General features: G+C 49.2%; 2 protein-coding genes across 8 annotated transcripts in view; both read right to left on the bottom strand.

Moving 5' to 3' along the window:
- The window catches only part of Slc29a1 (solute carrier family 29 member 1 (Augustine blood group)), a 14422-nt gene extending 7968 nt beyond the window's left edge, over nucleotides 1-6454 (bottom strand). Inside the window, exons 1-2 of one of the 5 annotated variants that reach the window (XM_021186098.2) lie at nucleotides 6339-6454; nucleotides 483-583 (exon numbers count right to left, since the gene is read on the bottom strand). The gene's annotated coding sequence lies outside the window, so the exon portion shown is untranslated. Of the gene's footprint in view, nucleotides 1-482; nucleotides 584-706; nucleotides 834-961; nucleotides 986-2668; nucleotides 2784-6338 lie in introns of those variants that run through there. The other 4 variants (XM_021186096.2, XM_021186099.2, XM_029471474.1 and 1 more) reach the window with 4 other exon arrangements.
- Nucleotides 6455-8029: 1575 nt separating this feature from the next.
- Nucleotides 8030-9137, bottom strand: Mymx (myomixer, myoblast fusion factor). Of its 3 annotated transcripts, none has more exons than XM_021150135.1 (2): nucleotides 9046-9137; nucleotides 8030-8755 (listed from the first exon to the last, which is right to left on the bottom strand). In XM_021150135.1, exon 2 carries the CDS (start codon nucleotides 8739-8741, stop codon nucleotides 8487-8489), a length of 255 nt encoding a protein of 84 aa, XP_021005794.1. In that variant the 5' UTR covers nucleotides 8742-8755; nucleotides 9046-9137; the 3' UTR covers nucleotides 8030-8486. The 3 variants fall into 3 exon arrangements, with proteins under 3 accessions (XP_021005794.1, XP_021005792.1, XP_021005793.1); XM_021150133.1 differs by having other exon boundaries at nucleotides 9014-9102; XM_021150134.1 differs by having other exon boundaries at nucleotides 8487-8755; nucleotides 9076-9100.
- Between the last annotated feature and the right edge of the window lie 11295 nt (nucleotides 9138-20432).

Consider the following 20432-nt stretch of genomic DNA (forward strand, 5'->3'; position numbering starts at 1 on the left):
CCAGCCTCTGCTGGAGCCAGCCTCTGCTGGAGCCAGCCTCTGCTGGAGCCAGCCTCTGCTGGAGCCAGCCTCTGCTGGAGCCAGCCTCTGCTGGAGCCAGCCTCTGCTTTCCAGCCGCTGCCTAGGGGCTTCCTGAGTTCTCCAGGAATATATTTCATAACTGTGGGAGGGACACAGCCTTCTCCACAGCAAGTTCCTTTCCTTGACCTCCAGTCCCAGAATGTTCCTCCCCCCACCCGCCCCCCAGTTCCTTTCTCAGTCCAAGGCCACTAACTATCCTCTTCCCGTGTCTGACAGTGGCTTTGAAGGGAAATTTGGAAAGCTAGCATCATTGCTCCCAGAGCTCCTAACCACACCCTCGACATAAGGAAGCAGCATATTCAAGGGACACAGGGACACCCCCCCACAGGGACACCCCACTCCCCAGACTGCTATTTCTTTGTCTAGGGCAAGCAGCTCCAGATCCCCGTCTTGTCACTCACCGAATTTATAGACTCGATGTTGGCAGGACGGTGAGAGCCAAAGGTACCTGGACGTTCCCCAGGAAGGGGTCCTGGCTCAGGCTCAGGCAGGAGGTTGGGTCCTAGGTGAGGGTCCAGAGTGGAAAAGTTGGCCAAGGCTTATCAGGAGAGAATCCCTCAGGCCTCAGGGGGCCCCCATTCAGCGGGGGTCTCACAAGCTAAGAAGCTGCAGAAGCTAAAAGTACCAGTGAAGCTGGGAGAGATAAAGGGCCACCCTGTAGCTGGGAGATAAGACAGCAGCCGAAGCTGCCGGCTCAGCAGGGGAGCTAAGCCTGTGGCAGCCAGGTCAGCTCTCAGGTGCAGCTAGAACTTCAGTCCCCGCCCACCCAGACAGGCGTCACAGCTGGTCACCCTGAGGCCCTGTAGCCGCTTTTCTATTCTGCTGTGGGTGAAACCCAGACTGGCCGAATCCCTCAGTCCTGGACAGCAAAGCCACACACCTCCAGAAGGAGGCAGAAGGCTCCTGCTGCTGGTTTCAAGGACTATTGGCTGAGGGTCTCTGTGGGTCCGCCAGGTGTCCTCCTAGGCACTGGGGACAGAGCGGCAGCAAACAGTAGCACTGCTATTTATCTAGGACAAGAGGGTTCTGCTGCGGCTGGGGGTAGCCTGAGGACTCAGGTTTCCATTAGATAGTAGGGAAGGGACCCCATCAAAACATAGCTAATTCTCCACTGAGCACCCCACACCTCTCCCATGCACCAGCAAAAGTGAATATAGCCCCAAGCCAGAGGGAGGCTAACTCTTCCATCATAAAACTGGCCTAGGCTTGGACAAGTATACACACACACACACACACACACACACACACACACACATCACTTCTCCCCTTGCAGAAAACCCCACCTCCCTCTGGGCACCAGTTAAAGCCACAGGCAGCCCTTGGGTCCCGGTCCCGCCCACATCCAAACATTCCATTTGCTGCTTAGGGGCTTTCTTTGCTTTTGTCCCGGTAGAGATCTGATAGCAGTTCAGAGCCTCTGGTATCATTTCAGCCATGCCTTGACCTGCCGAGATGGAGAGGCCCTGAAAGCTATCGCCCATCTGAGGCCTTCCTGCGTCCTAAGGGTCCTCTCATGCAGCTCAGTTTCTCAGCCTAGTTTCTGCTACATCAGAATCTTCGCTTGCAATCTGAGGATGCCCCTCTTCCAGCTGCCCCGAAGGTAGCAGGCATCCGCTTCTACTAAACAGTTAGGGCGATTGAGGTTTAAAGAGGCTCCATCACTTGAGAAAGCCCCGCAGAGCTGGTGAATGGGGGTGACAGCATCAATACTCAATGTACCGATCATTCTAGATTCCTTCTCAAGTGGGGAAGTCGAAATTGACAAGGCTCCTCAGCTATTCATGTAGGCTTCTAGGAAGGCAACAGTGCTCCAATTAAAGGGTTAAAACAAGTGCGAGATTCAGGTCATTCTCTCACATAACATTAGTTTCAGATTCATGACACCTCACAACCATTCCACCACGCATATATTATTGTATGCAAAGCTCACACAAGCAGGACAAGAGGAACAGAACGGAGGAGGGTTAATCGAGAAGAGGGGGCTGGCTCAGGCTTGGAAAGAGGACCCGAATGGGGTATAAGGTGCAAGGGTGGAGTAAGCCTTTATCCAAAGGAAGCCTGGGAGTGCGCGTCAGTCCTTTATCTTGTCACACGTTTACTCTCCGCGTAGAGTAAATGAGGACTCGCCCAGGAAAGGGAGGCCAGGAACAGGAGTTTAGTCTGTAAATGGCCAGCTAGCTCCCTTCACGTCCATTTGTATTCCGGCATTCCCCATCCTCCTGCCTCGGGGCAGAAGGCAACGCAACCCCTCTCTCTAGTTCACACAGCTGTAGCATTGAACTACCCACTCGCCGATCCTCTGCGGAAGTCAACACAGCGACAGTCGCTTCCAGGCCCAGAAGCCAGGCTGTCTTGGGCCCAGCTCCGCCCTGGTCCCCACAAAAGGAGAGTCCCCCTACCCAGAGCCAGGCCCATGCGCGCCACGTGCTGGCGCTGCTCCGCACGCGCCGCGTGGGGGCCGCACCCCAAAGTCCCTGTCGCGGCCTCGGAGCTAGCAGGCCGGGCCTCCTTTTCCCTCCTGGCAAGCCGGACACTCCACTCTCTACCCCGGAGTCCCCAGCATGTCCCACCCGGGCCCTACGAGCACCTGCTGGAGAAGGACACCTCCGGCGACGAAATCTGCGCGCTTGGCCAGCGCTTCCCGCGCCCGCCCGAGCGCTTTCAAACCCGCCCTCTGCTGGGCCCGCCCCGGGCCCGTGGGAGCCACCTCCTCCCGGCGACAGCCCCGCCCCCGGGCTCCTCGCCGCCCCCTCAACAGTTCACCGGCTCCCAGTCACAGGGACCCTACGCCTAGGGCCTCCAGGGCTGCTGGCTTCGATGGCGGAGCACGTCTTAGGACCCTTCCCAACTGTCGCACGGACACGCGAGCCTGGGAGGGGACAGGGCCCCCCCACTGGGTACCCCTAATTTCCGCTCTGGCCCTGCGCTCCTAACTCCTACACATTCCAAGGCGGGACTCTTGCACAGACAGGCCCTCTGCTCACCCAGGTCCAGACGCCCCCACAGCCACGCTCCACCTCAGGTGTTCCGTTATCCCTCTCCGAACCCCGCCCACGCCATTATTCCCACTCTACCGTTTTACTGCTAGCAACCCCCTCACACACACACACACACCCTTCTAATACATCCTTTTTCCTTTCCACTCCTCCTTTTCCCTTCAAGAAGACTTTCTGGGATACCTCAGATTTGATCGTTCTGGAACCCGGACGTTGGAGGTGTTTCGTTTTCTCTCTCCTGCCCTCAGACTCGCTGCACACCACACAAACAGCATCCGCTCCCCCCACCCCCAGGTTGCCTTGAAGGCTCCTTTATGAAGGCATAAGGGGACAGCCCTGAGGCCTCTAAGAAAACTGAAACACAGCTGGAGACCGGAGAAAGGGAAGCCAGGAAGAAAGGCCTCACATCCTGCATATCTTTGTCCTAGCCAGCATTTCACTGTCCCATCCCAAGATAACCCTCGGGGCTAGAAGCCTTGCTGAGCCTCCTACCATTCATACCCCTCCCCTTCCCTCCCTGCCCCCCCTCCAGGGCTGGGGTACAAAGGAGGAGGGACCCCCTACAGTAGCACTCCCTACTGATGTAGCCCAGAAGTTGCAGGAGGGTCCTGAGGCAAGAACATCCCATCCAGATTGCCTGTCTCACCCCACCTCTCTAAGGAACCTGTGCTCCAGAGAAACCATTGGAGCTAATTAACAATTACCAGTGCTAACATCGCAGGGAAAAGGCGCACTCAGTCTCCCCAGAGAACGACTGAGCCCTTAGGAGGTAGCTGACTCTGTAGGGCAGTGGGTTCTCTCAAGCTGCTCTGGTGGGGGCGTATACAGCCTTCCTGCTCCCACAGAGATGACACATCTCCTCACTAGCACTAAGCAAACAGAGGGCAGGAAGTCGGGCTTGGGTGGTATTTTTCTGGGCACTATCCCATGGCTTAAGAGTAGCCTCATGTCTGTCCACAACGCCAGATCCCTGCCCTGTTTGTCTGGTCTGTCTCTCCCTGCCTTTGCCTCCTTTCTTCCGTTGCCCCCGCTACTTGACCCCCTCTTTCCCTTCCCAGGTCTGGCCCTGTTACCATAGCTGGCACAGCTGTGGGAGAGATCGACTAGCCATGGTCAGGCTGGGAGCCCTTATGTGCAAAGCGAGCTGGAAGTGAACAGAAGAAGTGGTAAGGGTCCCAGCCAGACTGGGGAAGGCTGGTTCCTTTCCTCACGCCCACTGGGACCTGGCCGTCTATGCAGATGGCCACAGGCAGGCCTGTTATTATTGGAGAACAGCCCATCTGGCAAGCTCCTTGCATGGGCTCCAGCCAGCACCCACACCCCAGGCAGCCTCAGGCAGTTGCTGGTGCCGGGGCCCTCTGCTGGACAGCCCTGGGAACCCAGCTCGCACAAGCCTGGGCCTGGCAGATCCTTAGGCAGGTCTACCAGGCCTCTCTTTTTACCTTCCTCCTCATATCATGGCTCCCCATTCCCTGTCACTAAGGTTGGGTCAGGAGGGTTGGTCCACCTGACCTCATGCTCACCTTTATGTCCTGTCCTCCCCAGCTGGGACTGTGGCTAACTCTATCATTTCTGCCCCTCACCCTTTAGAAGGTAGGTTTGCTTGCCACCACACTCAACTCTCTCAACTAACTCTCTCTCTCTCTCTCTCTCTCTCTCTCTCTCTCTCTCTCTCTCTCTCCAGGCCCTGTTCTCTCAGCTGTTAGCAACAGCCATCTGACCATCTGTGTTGGCTGCAAGAGTGTTTGCTCCAGGCTCTATGTGTGTGTGTGTGTGTGTGTGTGTCACAAGCTATGTCTCAAGTTCTCTCTTGTGAGTGATTAAATCTTTGTGGCCTTGTGGCAGAAAAGGAACTAGGGGAAACCCGGGGAAACACTTGCCCACTGTGCTGAATTTAAGGGGACACAAAAAAGAGCCAGCAATGAAGAAGAGTTTTAAGGAAATGTGGGTTTTGTTGTCGTCGTTTTACTCTTGTTTGTTTGAGGACACTGGGGTCAAGTTCAAGGCTTGGAACAGAACATGCTAGGGGTGTGCTCTAGCCATTGAGCTAGTTCTTCAGTTCTAATGCCATTGCTAAAAAAATAAGTTAGTGGAAAGATTCCGTATTAATATAAGATCAAACTGTCTCCCTCTTCCTCCTCCCCCTCTCGTGTGTGTGTGTGTGCGTATGTATGTAGCCAGAGAACTACCTTTGGCTGCAGTCCTTAGGGACCGTCCACATTGATTTTTTTTTTCAAGATTATGTATTTGTGTGTTCACACCACACAGAGCAAGTGTACATGGAGGCCTGGGGGACTTTGGATCCTTTGGAACTGGACTCGTAGGCTGTTGTGGGTGCTGGCACCCGACCCAGGTCCTCTTCAAAAACAGTAATCACTCTTAACCACTGAGCCAATTCTCCACCACCCTGAGTTTTGTTTTTTTTTTTTTTTTTTGAGACAGGATCTCACCCTGTAACTCTGCCTGACCTGGAATTCTCTAGGCCGACCAGACTGGCCTGTAGCTCACACAGAGCTGCCTGCCTCTGCTTTAGGAGGGCTAAAATCAAAGCCTGTGCCACTAACCTGGCCTGGCCCACCTTGTTTTGTAACATAGAATTTCTAACCATTTGTCCTCTCCCTTGCCTTCCCAGTGCTGGGATTATAAGTGGCATCACAGCATTGGGAAAAATATGTATATATGTACATACATACATATACAAAATATGTATACATACATACATAGGCTCTGAGAGGATTGAACCAATTGAGTGAGTCTTCCCTGTGCCCAGTATCAAATTTTCAAATAAAGACCGATGTGTACACAGGGTGGATACTAGGTCAGGGTCCAAGAAGAATTGACTTGGTTCATTTTGTCTAAATCTGGCTTCTAGCCAAATTTCTCTGATGACTCTCCTAACCCGCTGGTTGGCAGGTAAGTCTCCTCTGACCCAGGGGACAATTTTAAGTGGCCCAGAGTTTAAACAACCATCCAACTGTGGGCCTACAAACTCTCCAAAATAAATAAATAAATAAATAAATAAATAAATAAATAAAATTACATATATATCCATCCTTCCTCATGAGGTGACAGATTTGTACTCCAGGAGCCAAACCCTCCTTTTCAAAGGGCCTGTTGGACACCATCAGAACAGTTTGGTCCCCATGGCCGCCCCATTGCACCTGCTGAGACTGGACCTGAGGTGGGGGTGGGGGTGGGGAGGCTGGACAGAATGAAAATTCCCAGATCGTGGGGACCCCATCCATCTCCCGACCTCCTCACCTGGGGGGTGGGGGTCGCTGCCAAGGCCAGAGCTGACCAGTCTCTGGCACGGGGCGCGCGAGAGTAGCCCCCACCGACGATAGCTCCCTGGCCTCACGCTCCGCAGCTGCTGCCTGCCCTGCCCCGCCCCGCGCGGCTGGAGGGGTGGAGATCTGGGGACGCCCGGTGGCCGAAGGAGGTCCAGTGGGTGGGGCCGTGGGGCTGAGAAGAGGACGTGTTAGGAAAGGTGGGACTGCTTTTAATCCACCTGTCCGCACAGGTCGCACATGCTCTAGTTTCTGAGGACTCTGTAGGAATAGCTGGGTCACGGGGAGGAGGAAAAAGTTCTGCCCGGCCTAGGAGGGGGAGGGGCGGCTCAGCTCAGATGTCACGCTTTCACAGGCTCAAGTTTCTGTAGGAACCTGTGTGGGATCCCCAACTTGATTGAGGATCCCCTGGTAGGGGTCTGTGTTTCTTACTATGCCCTTTTAATCTACAGCAGAAGTCACTGCTGGAGGGACTATTGTGTGACAATCATAATCAAATTATTCAGAGAATCATAGTACACGATGCCCGCCCACGCATGCATACACAAAAGTGTTCACTCATCTGGGGAGTGAGAAAGTACATTAAAAAAATTTTATATGTATGGGTGTTTTGCCTGAATGTGTGTCTATGCACCAGGTCATGCCTGGAGGCCTTCGAGGCCAGAGGAAGGTGTGGAACTGGGCTTATAGAGGGCTGTGAGCCGCCACGAGGATGCTGGAAATTGAACTCAAGTCCTCTCCAAGAACAGCTAGTGCTCTTAACTGCCAAGTCATCTCTCCAGCCCCTAGAAGTGAAATTTTGAGGTGATTTATTTCTTCAAGGGTAGTAAGATGTCCCTAAAAGTGCCAGGCGGTGGTGGTGCATGCCTTTAATCCCAGCACTTGGGAGGCAGAGGGAGGCAGGATTTCTGAGCTTGAGGCCAGCCTGGTCTACAGAGTGAGTTCCAGGACAGCCAGGGATATACAGAGAAAGAGAAACCCTGTCTTTAAAAATAAATAAATAAATAAATAAATAAACAAAACAACCCCTGCCTCGAAAAACAAACAAGCAAACAAAAAGATGTCCCTAAAGGTCACACATGTCCCCACTTCCCGGCCCACTGCCTGCTGGCCAGTCTTCTTTATCCCACTATCTAGCTGAGATGTCTCCAAAGCACACCGGGGATCCATTTTCCTGCTCTGTCAGCCAGCTAGCCTTCCTGCAACAGAGATCTAAGCCATTGCTGGGCGGGCCTCAGTAGGACATTCTAAATGAAGTTACGCAATTCCAAACTTGTAGCTTGTGAGGACCGAGGGACAGACAGATGGAACAAGTTATCCGAAGGAAGTCTTACCAGTCAGTGCCTTCACCTCTGCCCCTTCTCCAGCTTCCCACAGATAACCAACCCGGAGGTAGGCGAGAGTAGGGGTGGTGAGATTTTCTGAGACACCTCAGTCATCCAACACAGAGCCTGGAATTAGCTCAACCGGTAGAGAGAGCGCTTGCCTAGTGTGCATACAGTTCTGGGTTCAATCCCAAACTAGGCTTGGATGTGGTGTATGTCTGTAATGCCAGTGCCTTGGAAGTAAAGTCTTAGAGGACAGAAATTAGTTCAAGATCATTTCAGGAGTCTGAGGCCAGACTGGTATACATAAAACAGTCTCAAAAACCAACAGGCACCACCACCAATAACAACAACACACTGTCCTCGTTTATTGACTACCTGCTGCGTACCAAGCTTTGAAAGTATTCAGTCTTTAACGGGAAGCAAGGTCTTATAATTTTAAGGTAGACAGGACAGTTTGGATTTAAATACCACCTCTTAGCTAAATTGTCTGGCGTCTAAGTGAAACATCATCTCTTAACTGACCTTGATACCTGCATTTGCAGGCCCACCCTGGAGGCCAGAGATAAGGCAGAGGAAGCTGCAGAGAGGAAGGGGCAATCAACACAATCTGTAGCCTGCTAGGAGCTAGGGGAGTGGGAACTGTTCAGGTCAGAGCCCTCTTGCACTCAGCCCGGACTGTCTTCACCCACTGGGCAGTCTGCGGTCCGTGCCCGTGCGTGCGTGCGGACCGACGCCTGGACTAACCGGCTCCAAAAGCACTTTGATGGGCGTTGCTGTTTCCAGGACCCATGGCCTCACTTCTGGGGGCCCAATCTCTCCTTCCTCTGGGATCGGTCCACTCTGGAGGCCTCTCCAGAATCCGGTGGCTGTTGCTGGCTGAGGACAAAGAGCAGACAGCTCAGCAGAGCCTCTCTCATGTCTTGGGAGCTCAGTCGGCGGGCCAGCCGGCGCAGCAAGGGCAGGAGGTGCTGCCGGGCCAGGCGGGCAACAGGCAGCAGCAGGCGGGACAGCAACGATCGAAGCACCATCGGGAGCAGTGGAACGGGCATGGCAGGACCTGGACCTGCAAAGGGAATCCGGGTTCTAGACTGTATCTCAGGCACCCACCTCACCTGGCAAAGCACGGTGGGAGGTGTGGAGTCCTCCCTTTCAACTGTTTTACAGTGCAGCTTTCTTCTGGGATGAAAGCTGGCTAAGGAGTTCACTCACTGTTAGCACAGATGGGAAGGGAGCCCAGGGCTGGAAGGTGGTGGGAACTGAGGCTAGGGCCTTTTCCAGAACCCACTTCCTTTAATCCCTCCCTCCCTTTGCATACTCTGACCTGAAGCCTGAACTCCTTGCCCTCCTGCTCACCAGCTCTAACCGGTCAGTGGCAGCTCTCACCAGTCAGAACTGCTCAGAATCAATTTCAGGATGCTTTTGCCTGCGGTGGATTCAGCACCCCTGGACATCACAAGGGAGCCCCACCCCCCCCTCAGCCTCCACCCAGCTCAGCTTGCTTGGGTGTGGAGGGGGGCGGACAAGGAGGGAACAGCTGTGTTCTGGCACCTGGTATATTCTGTCCAGCTGCTCCCTCTTGCCATCTTAGGAGGAGAAGACAAGAGGGGCCATGTGCAGGAATTCCCCATGGGGTGGGGTGGGGTGGGATGGTGGCAGACCTCAGCGTTGAGCTGTACTTTCTAGCCCTGTGACCTGAAGCATGTGGACTCTTCTGGGATCCAGTCACCTCAGGTGTTACCTTTGGTAGTGGAGGAATCAGAGAAGAGGACAGCGTGTGTGTGTGTGTGTGTGTGTGTGTGTGTGTGTGTGTGTGTGTGTGTGACCTCAGATGAAGCTAAGCTGTGTTCAGCTTACCTATATCACCCCAGTGGCCAAGCCAGCCAGGACTTGAGGAGTCTTTGCTGGGCCCTTTTAGGGTACAGGATGGGAGGCACAGTTTCTGTTTTAACTGAGCACAGTTACATAGGGCTGGATATACATCAAGGCCTACTCAAGGACAGAAGAGCATACAGTTCAAGACCTTCTCCAGTCATTTCCCTGCCTCACTCTAAAGGATATATGTATATATGTATAATATATACATATATACATACACATGTTTTCTATGTATGTATTTTAAGTATATATACATACACATGTACATATGTGTATATACATGTATATACATATATTTGTATGCATATATTTGTACACACATACACATATATTTGTATACATATCCAGCTATATCTGGTTGGATGTATGGCCTAGGTTTTTTATTTGGTTTTTGGAGTGTTTGCTTGTTTGTTTGTTTGTACAGGGTTTATCTGTGTAGCGCTGGCTGACCTGGAACTCACAGACATCCTTCTGCCTCTGCCACACAGTGTGTTTTGCTTTAAGATTTTCATCATCTCATCCCCCACACTCCCACATCCCCACCCCTGCCTCAGAAAACAGCTGTAATTCCAGGCTGGGTCCAGTGCAGATGGTGGCTATTATGGTTGGTTTCAATTTCAACTTGCCACAAATTAAAATCATCTACATAGGGAGCCTCTCCTGCAGAACTGCCCTGATTGCCTTAATTGTCACAGGAGACTCTCCATATCAAAAGGGTGTGGCCAAGGCAGATGCTCAGATCTCTGCTGGATTGGCCTTCCCTCTAGCTCCTAGTAGGTTTAATTAAATTATTTAATTTTGATCTACTCATTTCATCCGTTCTGTTCTTCTAGAGAACTGATAGAGTATCCATGAAGTGTTTTTTGCAAACTTCAAAGCTGTAGGAATATAGTTCCTTCTTATCTGTCATTAGCTGTCCCCATCAGTATCAAAGACTCTGATGGAAGAAAAGATTAAAGATTAAAAATGGAAACATGGAGAGGCAAGAATGTAGATCTACAGGGAGCATGCTTCTCTCACTTGCTTAGATGTGGTTCAGTAGCCACAAGCTTGTCCCACCTAACCTACCCACCCCCCTCACTCCCCTCCCCCATGCACCATGGGCCTGCCGCGCCCGCTGTGTGGATGCCTAGCAAAAACAGGTGAGTCTTGAGTTCTTGGTCTTGCTCAATTTCTCACCTTCACCTTGCAGGGAAGCGACAGTGACAGCTATTTAAAAGATGAGGGGCCTGAGGTAAAGAATCAGGATACCTCCCTCAGGATCATGCTGGATAAACGGCCAGGCCGCACCCCAGAGCTGACCCTTCCCTAGGTTTTCCAGTCTTCTGTAACTGGAATTTGCATATTTCCAGTGATTTGGATATTTTCCTAGATTCCTTGCTTCCTGGTGCTGTGTTGCTCATCAGTAAATCTACATGGCTTTTCTTTCAGTTGGAATTTTCGGGGATGGTGGGACGGCTCCAGAGTGAAACCTCACATCCAGAAGTTCCTGACTACGGTTCCTAGTGCCCATGTCAGGCGTCTCACAACCACTGTACCTCCATCTTCCGGGGATCCAACATCTTTCTGGCCTGCACCGGCTCTGTACTCCCAGACACACATATACAATTTGCAAAGAGAAAAAAAACAAACCTATGTTAGTATCAGGTGATGCTACTGGTCTGTTCTCAGGGACCTGGCAGCTGCTTACATCATCATCTGCCTCCAAGAGGTGCTCGAGGTGGGTGCTGCAGATAAGAGGGTCCCCAGCCAGCCCAGAGCTCGCTCCTAGTACTCTCAATGTTGTCTGTCTGTGTGTCTGCCTCTTTACCCCTGTCTGCATGGAGATTTCTCTGGCCTCCTCTGATTCTCTGAGACGTAAACCCACTTGAGAGCTGTCTCCAATAAACCTGCTTTTATACTTTTTAAATTTGGCTCAATTTGGTTTATTATATCAGCCAAGAGACTTATTATCTGAGACAGAAACCTATGATTCTATATAGCCCTAGCTGTTCTGGAACTTACTGTGTAGATCCCACAAGGATCCACACACCCTCCCCCGCCCCTCCCGCCCCCAGCCTTCCAAATGCTGGGACTAAAAGCATGTGCCCCCACACACCCAGCTTTAAAAAATAAATCACGGAGCTGGAGAGAGATGGCTCAGTGGTTAAGAGCACTGACTGCTCTTCCAGAGGTCCTGAGTTCAATTCCCAGCAATCACATGGTGGCTCACAACCATCTATAATGGGATCTGATGCCCTCTTCTGGTGTGTCTGAAGACAGCGACAGTGTACTCATATAAATAAAGTAAATATATAAATCTTTTTTTTTTTTCCCCAAGACAGGGTTTCTCTGTGTAGCCATGGTGGCTGTCCTGGAACTCACTCTGTAGACCAGGCTGGCCTTAGACTCAGAAATCCTCCTGCCTCTGCCTCCCAAGTGCTGGGATTCAAGGCATGCGCCACCACTGCCTGGCTACAATTCTTTTCTATGTCAAAGCCAAAGAACTGCCTTTCCCAGAGTGAAAGTCCCTAGATTCTAGGGCCTAGAGCATTAAGAGAACCCCTCTAATGCCTTCAGACAAGGAACCCTAGCTGTTGACCAGCTTATCTAGCCTGCCATCGTCCCTGAGCTATTGGGACTACTCTATGTAGGAGCTCCTGGAGGCCATCAGACTCATGTTCCTCTTTATTGTTTATGCCTAGAACAGCCTTTAGAAAACATGAATTGGAATCTGCCCTCCTCCTCTTCCTACTATCCGTCTCATATTTATTTATTTACATACCGATTGATTAATTGATTGATTGATTGATTGATTTGATATATGTAAGTATACTACTGCTATCTTCAAGCACACCAGAAGAGGGCTTCAGATTCCATTACAGATGGTTGTGAGCCACCATGTGGTTGCTGGGAATTGAACTCAAGACCTCTGGAAGAGCAGCCAGTGCTCTTAGCCACTGAGCCATCTCTCCAGCCCACTCCTCACCCCAATCTCATATCTTAACAACTTAACTAACAGTTAAGGCTACAGTTTCAGGATGTGTAGCTCAGGAACAGGCCTCTAACCTACAAGGTTTGAGACCCCAGATTTTACCCCCAGATCCCAGCCCAAAACATAAAAACAAACACACACACACACACACACACACACACACACACACACACAAAGGGTCTCCTTCTCACCTGCAAAGGCCCTGGGTAATGTAACCTCCTTGGGCTTCCTGATTTAGCTTCTAATTCCTTTTTAATAAATATCTGATGTACTTTTAAAGTATGCTCATAATTTCTTTTGCTTTAAAAAAATGTCTTATGGGGGCTAGGCGGATTAAGAGCACTGGATGCCCTTGCAGAGGACCTGGGTTCAGTTCCCACTACACACATGATAATTCACAATCATCTGTAACTGCTGTATCAAGGAATCTGATGCTCCCCGCTGTTTTTCATGGGCGCCAAATATGTGCAGGGTGCACATACATACATGTAAACAAACAGCTATACATATAAAACATCTTAAAATATGTGTTAAAGCTGGGCGTGGTGGCACATGCCTTTAATCCCAGCACTTGGGAGGCAGAGGCAGGCGAATTTCTGAGTTCGAGGCCAGCCTGGTCTACAGAGTGAGTTCCAGGACAGCCAGGGCTACACAGAGAAACCCTGTCTCGGAAAAAAAAAGTGTTATGATTATTTTATGTATATGGTGTTTTGTCTACAAGTGTGTTTGTAACCCACAGGAATGTCCACAGTGGCCATAAAAAGGCATCAGATCCCTTGGGACTGGAATTTTACGGACAACTGTGAGCCACCACATGGGTGCTGGGAACGAGCCCCAGGTTCTCTGGAAGAGCAGACAGTGCCCTTAACTGCTGAGCCATCTCTCCCCGTGTCTTTCTTCTTAATTTATGTATATGAGCATTTCATCTGCATGTATGTATATATATATATATTAAGATGTATTTATTTATTATTATTATATGTAAGTACACTATAGCTGTCCTCAGACACACCAGAAGAAGGCGTCAGATCTCATTATGGATGGTTGTGAGCCACCCTGTGGTTGCTGGGATTTGAACTCAGGACCTTCAGAAGAACAGTCAGTGTTCTTAACCGCTGAGCCATCTCATCAGCAAACCCTGCATGTATATTTATGTACTACATTCATGCAGCACTTGCCAAAGTGAGAAGGGGGCATTAGTCTGGAACTGAAATTGCAGACGGCTATGAACCATCGTGTGGATGCTGGGAATCCAATCTGGTTCCTCTGGAAGAACAGTTAAGGGCTCTGAACCACTGAGCCATCTCTCCAGCCCCTAGCCTCTTTTTTTTGCCTCCCTTACTCTCCAGGCACAAATGGCCTCCTTACTGTTTCTTAACTGTTGTCTCAGAAAATAATAAATTCTGTCTAAGGCTTTGCATGGAGGAAAAAAATATTGCTGTGTCCACTGTCCTTTCTCAGTTGTTTGACCAGTATATGAATTGAATTGTCCCAAAAAACACATTAATAAGTGACACAGATTTTAATTTTATAAGGACTAATGTGAGTTTAAAAAAAAAAAGTGAGGTTGTTAGCAAGCATTAATGTCTGTATACCATCCTGAGACCACACGATGGCTCATAACCATCTGTAACTCCAAGTTGAGAATAGCCGCATGAGGCTCCCTGGGGGTAACAGAGACAAACCAGGCGAGGCTGAGAGACACAAAAAAAGTTATGGAGAATAGATCGTCTTGTTATGTAGATAAAAGTCTCCTGAGTTGGGCTGCGACCTTGCACTGGACTGCTCTCATTGCAAGAAAAGAAAGAAACCTTTGTGGTAAAAGTTACTTTAGAATAGCTGTCTTCCTGGTACAGGAGACTTTACAAGTGAACGTTTCCTTTCCTTCACAAAAGGGCAGCTTTACAGAGAGACTTCTGTGTCTACAGTTTCTCAAAATAGCCAGTTGAAATAATCACCCTGACAAAGAGGTAAGTTTTGAAGTAGCAGAATCTGGCCTCCGGAGTCCCAATTAAATTTTCCCCTAAAAGCGTCACATTCCCGTTTATCCTTGCTGGTTAGCTTTCCCGGCAATGGAAGACGTTGCAGGCTGCTGCAGGAGGAAAGTAATATAGTCATATTCAGAGATGACCCTCCCTCTGCATATTAGCCTGACAGGCAGAGTATGCCTATTGGTGCAATACTGGTATGAATGTTACAGGAACAACCAACCACTTTCTCCTTGGATTTGAGGATTGAGTTTCCAACAGAGCAAACTCATGCTTGGTACTGAAAACTTGGTCAAATGCCCACAGCTCTGAAGGTCGTAGGACAGCTCTGAAGGTCATAGGCCTTCGTGGGAAACTTACAACTGTCAAACCACCTTATAAATATTTGTGTTTATACACATAGACGAGTACCCTGTCTTCAGACACACCAGAAGATGGCATCGGATCCCATTACAGATAGTTGTAAGCCACCATGTGGCTGCTGGGAATTGAACTCAGGACCTCTAGGAAGAGCCACTGCTCTTAACTGCTGAGCCACCTCTCCAACCTGAACCTTTCTTTCTTCAATGGACAACAGTTAAAGCAGAGACTCTTTATTTATTTATTTAATGTGAAGAGAGGGCATCGAATCCCATTACAGATGGTTACTGGGAATCGAACTCATGACCTCTGGAAGATCATCCAGTGCTCTTAACCCCTGAGCCATCTCTCTAGCCCAAAGCAGAGACTCCTAACTCATCAGCTATTTACTCTGGAACTCCCTATTTATTCCCTGGAACTCAGAGAACATCACACGGAGCAGGAGGTGGAAAGGATGAGAAGGAGCGTTGTGCAATGCTGTCTTCTCTCGCGACATGGCTTTGAACTAAACTCACCAATTGCACAAGACCTGCACAGTTCGAGCTGATGAGATCAGTCAACATTGCAGCAGGCAGCACTATCCAAACTCAAGAGATGACGCAAAAAAACAAAAAAACAAAAACAAAAAAAAAAGATGGAAGAGGATTGTTGAGGGGTGTCTGGGAGAGTAAGGGAGAATTGTTAGAGATATTTATGATTAAGATACACAGTGTACATATATACGTTTATAAAATAATAATTTTTTTTAAAGTTTCACATTCCTGAAGCTGGGTCTGGAGATTATGCCATAATCCAAGATAAAGCATTTCTGGCTATGGAAAGGAAAGCTAGAACCAAGTGTAGCAATGCATGGCTGTAATCTCAGCATTCCAGAGTTGAAGGCAGAGGATCAGGCTTAAGGGCTGCTGGTGTCATGTGGTAATTTCATGAGTTCAAGACCAGCCTGGGTAATAAAATAAAAATAAAAAATTTAAAAGGTTCTCAAACATTAACATCACCAACCTATAAAAAATAAAAACAGCCGGGCATGGTGGTATACACCTTTAATCCCAGCACTTGGGAGGCAGAGGCAGGCGGATTTCTGAGTTTGAGGCCAGCCTGGTCTACAGAGTGAGTTCCAGGACAGCCAGGGCTATACAGAGAAACCCTGTCTCAAAATAAATAAATAAATAAATAAATAAATAAACAGCAACAATAACAACAAACAACAACAACAAACTGGGGTAAACCTGGTGGTTGTGGGGCTAGTCTTTTATCCCAGGAGTCATGAGGCAGAGACAGGTGAACTCTGTGAATTCCAAGTCAGCCTGGTCTACAGAGCGAGTTCCAGGACAGCCAGAGCCACACAGAGAAACCCTGTCTAGGAAAAAACAAAACAAAACAAAACTGTAGTTCACGATGAGCGAGTTTCTAAGTTTAGGGGGCTCGACTAGTTGAGAAGATCCTCAATGCTGGGCTCAAAGCTTGTTTCCCAAATTGTTTCTGGTCACGCTTTGGGAACCACGTGGCACCGAGGAGGTCAATGCAGTGTGTTTTCTTATCTCTCCAGATTTGCGATCAGGTCCCTCCAGCCTCGGCTTGCAGGGCTTCCGGAGAGAAGCTCCTGGTTTGGGTGACACTGGCAAAAAGAAAAAGAAAAAAAAAAAAAAAGGGCGGGACAATTAAAAAGATCCAAGTTAGACATGGCGGCTTACAGGCTGCTGGGAAATCTTTCATTTCTGTAGTCTCCATTGCTTTAGAAGTTTGTTAAATTGAGAGACACGAGTGTTTTATTAGAATATCTTCATTTTTGCCGTGCCAGTTAATAATCGTAACAGGTCAACTCGGACAAAGAGCAGGCTTGGAAAACTCCCTCTGGGAACCCCCAAACTACAAAGAGCCCTGAAGCTTAATACCTATGAATGCTGTGACACTGTCCCCGCCCACACGACCACGTACACAACACAGTAAGTCACACTTCGCCTTTTCCAGCCTCAGCTTTCACAGCTGGGTTCATATATATATATACATATATATGTATATTCCTTATATATATACATATATATGTATATTCCTTATATGTATAAATATATATATATATATATATATATATATATATATATATATATATTCCTTCCCAATTCCTGTCTCGAGCAACCATGGAGTAGCTCCAAGTCCCTGGGCTGGGGAGACCCAGAGAGGAAACAGGCTATTGTGTCTGGCAACAATGAGGAAATCAAGCAGGGGGGTGGGGCAAGGAAAGACAGTGACTGTGTTCGAGGAATGTGTTTAATCTTCATCCTCTGTCTCTCTCCACCCCATCCTAGGCTTAACTTCTCTGTGCACCCCCTTCTCATCTGTTCTGTAATAACCTTCCCTACTGGATCCCCTTAGCCTGCCTCTAGCATTTTCGTTGCTGGTAAGAACACTGCCTTAAGACCCATCCACGGGCAAGCACCAGTCCCTGACACTATTAACGATAGTCTGTTATGCTTGTTGCCAGGAGCATGTTGTCCTCTGAGAGGCTCCGCCCAGCAGCTGACTCAGACAGACAGAGACACCACAGCCAAACAGTGGATGGAGCTTGGGGACTCTTATGGAAGAATAGGAGAAAGGATTGTGGGGCCCTGAAGGGGATAGAAACTCCATAGGAAGACCAGCAGAGCCGACTAATCTGGACCCTTGAGGCTCTCAGGAACTGAACCAACAACCAAAGAACCTGTACGGGCTGGACCCAGGCCTCCCTGCATATATGTAGCAGATGTGCAGCTTGGTCTTCATTGGGTCCCGAACAACTGGAATCGGGGTTATCCCAAAAGCTATTGTTTGTGTGTGGGATATGTTCCACTAGCTGGGCTGTTTGTCTGGCCTCAGTGGGAAAAGAAGCTCCTAGCCTCACAGAGACTTGAAGTACCAGGGTGAGGGGCTACCCAAGGGCCTCCACCAGCTCAGAGGAGAAGGGGGAGGGAGGATGGAGGAAGGACTGTGGGAGGGGCTGACCAGGAGGGGAACAGTGAGCAGAATGTAAAGTGAATAAGTAAGAAAAAATTAAATTGGAAAAAATAAATGCTGGTAGAAAACAGTTTCTTCCAGTTCCTGGCTGAGCCTCGCACAGTGGTGTAATCATCCTGGTAGGAGAGAATATCTTCTAAAGAGACCCTCCCTTTGACTATCAAACTATTGCGATAACGGACCCCCAACCAGGCGAGGAGGGACAAAAGACTGAGGCTATCAAGAGGCACCCCTGCCCCATCTCCCAAGAGATTCCACACAGTTCTGACAGCTCCTCAGATCACCAGAAAGACAGCACGGAGCTCAGACAATGAGAGGTCTAGGGTGGATCTTAGCCAGAGATGCTCAAGTGTGCATTCTCTTGTCCTTCTGTGTGGCTTTGGTTTTGATAACTTGTCACAAATGTAGACATATCTGGGAAGAGAGAACCTCAATTAAGAAAATGCCTGTGGGCTGGAGAGATGGCTCAGAGGTTAAGAGCACTGGTCACTCTTCCAGAGGTCCTGAGTTCAATTCCCAGCAACCACATGGTGGCTCACAACCACCTGTAATGGGATCTGATGCCCTCTTCTGGGGTGTCTGAAGACAGGGACAGTACTCATATATATATATATAATAAATAGTAGTATCCTAGAAAGGTAGCTGGAGTCCAACCTAAAGAGTGAGCCATTAGGCAATATTCCTCCATGGCCTCTGCTTCAATTTCTGCCTCCAGGTCCTGTCCTGATTTCCCTCCATGATAAACTAGAAGCTGTAAGATGATGTAAACTCCTCTAAACATTGTTTCTGGTCATAGTGTTTATCATAGCAGTAGAAAGCAAGCTAGAACACTTTCTGTTTTAAACTTAAAGTCATGCCAGGAACCATGACCATGGACTTGGGAGCTAACTGGTCCTCTGGGTTTCTTTGCCCTCCTTCAACATGTGGACACATTGAACACACCCTTCTTTACTTAGCTTTTTATTGTTAATCGATCATGTTTACACTTGGCCTCTTGGAGACCAGTGACTAAGGACAGCCTGTTAGGGCTCCCAGGCCTCAGACTTACCCTAACACCACCACTAACAAAGGGTCCGGTTTGTACTTTCAGACCTGGGTTTCCCATAATCTCGAGGAAATGAGGTGGGGATGAGGGTGGGGGAGGGCAGGAAAGAGCAGGCTGCTTTGAGGACCTTCTGTTTCCTCAAGGTCAATTTAAAAAAAAATAATGCCCATATTTGGCATTCTGGAAACCCTCACGGCCTTCCATATGCAAGCATTAAGTTAATCAGGCCGTGGTATTAAGAATGAGCGTCTGAGCTGGGCGTGGTGGCCCACGCCTTTAATCCCAGCACTTGGGAGGAAGAGGCAGGCGGATTTCTGAATTCGAGGCCAGCCTAATCTACAAAGTGAGTGCCAGGACAGCCAGGGCTACACAGAGAAACCCTGTTTCAAAAAACCAAAAAAAAAAAAAAAAAAGAATGAGTGTCTGTGTGCTTGTCACACGCCGGTTACACACAAGGTGCAACAAGTGGGAAAGAGGCTGCACACACCAAGGGTCAAGCAAGGTCATGGGTAGTGTCCAGGCAACATGAAGATGCCTTGGTGAGAGTTTAATAGAGTTAACGGGTTCTGGCCAGACTTGGGAGCACCAAGCCTCCTCCTCCTCCTGTGGTGGTCTGTATTTCTCTACCCAGGGGCTCCAGAGCACTCCATGGCCACGAAGACCTGCAATTAAAACTATATCTAGGGGGGACTGGGTTGCAGCTCTGTTGATGTGGCACATGCTCAAAGCCTTGGGGTCGAGCCCCTAGCACAACGGTTCTCAACCTGTAGGTCTCGACCCCTCTGAGAGTAAAATGATTCTCACACGGGTTGCATACCAGATACCTTGCATATCAGATATTTCCACAACAGTGGCAAACTTACAGTCCTACTAAATTATTTTATGGTTGGGGGGTTACCAGACTATGAGGAACTGTGTTAAAGTTAGGGAGGTTGAGAACCATTGCCCTAGCACCCTGTAAACTGGGTGTGGTGACACACACGTCTGCTCTCCCAGCACGGAAGCAGGAGAACCAGAAGTTCACATATTAGTTACTGGTATCACTGCATCGATAAAATACCAAGGCCAAAAGCTACCTAGGGAAGAAAGTTTATTTTAGCTCATGGTTCAGAGTGGCAAGAGTCCATCCACCATGCCAGGGATATGAGGAAACAAGTCTCCGGCAGGCCAGCAGGACAGGGGAACTGAACTCACACCTGGAACTGCAATCAAACTGAAGGTTGGGGAGTCTTAGAGCCCATCCCTGTGATACACTTCCTCCATCAAGACCACACCTCCTGAGCCTTCCCCTATCAAGGCCACGCCTCCTGAGCCTTTCTCCATCAAGGCCACGCCTCCTGAGCCTTCCTCCATCAAGGCCACGCCTCATGAGCCTTCCAAAACATCGGAACCAAGAATAAACATATCCAAGTCTGTAGGGGACATTCTCAAAAGCGAGAACACAAGGCTTGGCTTGGTTCCTCAAAGACTTCCTTCTGCCTTTTCAGCTTTTTTTTTTTTTTTTTTT

The sequence above is a fragment of the Mus caroli genome, chromosome 17 (assembly GCF_900094665.2).
Source record: "Mus caroli chromosome 17, CAROLI_EIJ_v1.1, whole genome shotgun sequence".
Taxonomy (NCBI): Eukaryota; Metazoa; Chordata; class Mammalia; order Rodentia; family Muridae; genus Mus; species Mus caroli.

Bases quoted from the DNA above. Each gene is read 5' to 3' on its own strand.
- Mymx (XM_021150135.1), bottom strand. From the start codon at position 8,741: ATGCCCGTTCCACTGCTCCCGATGGTGCTTCGATCGTTGCTGTCCCGC.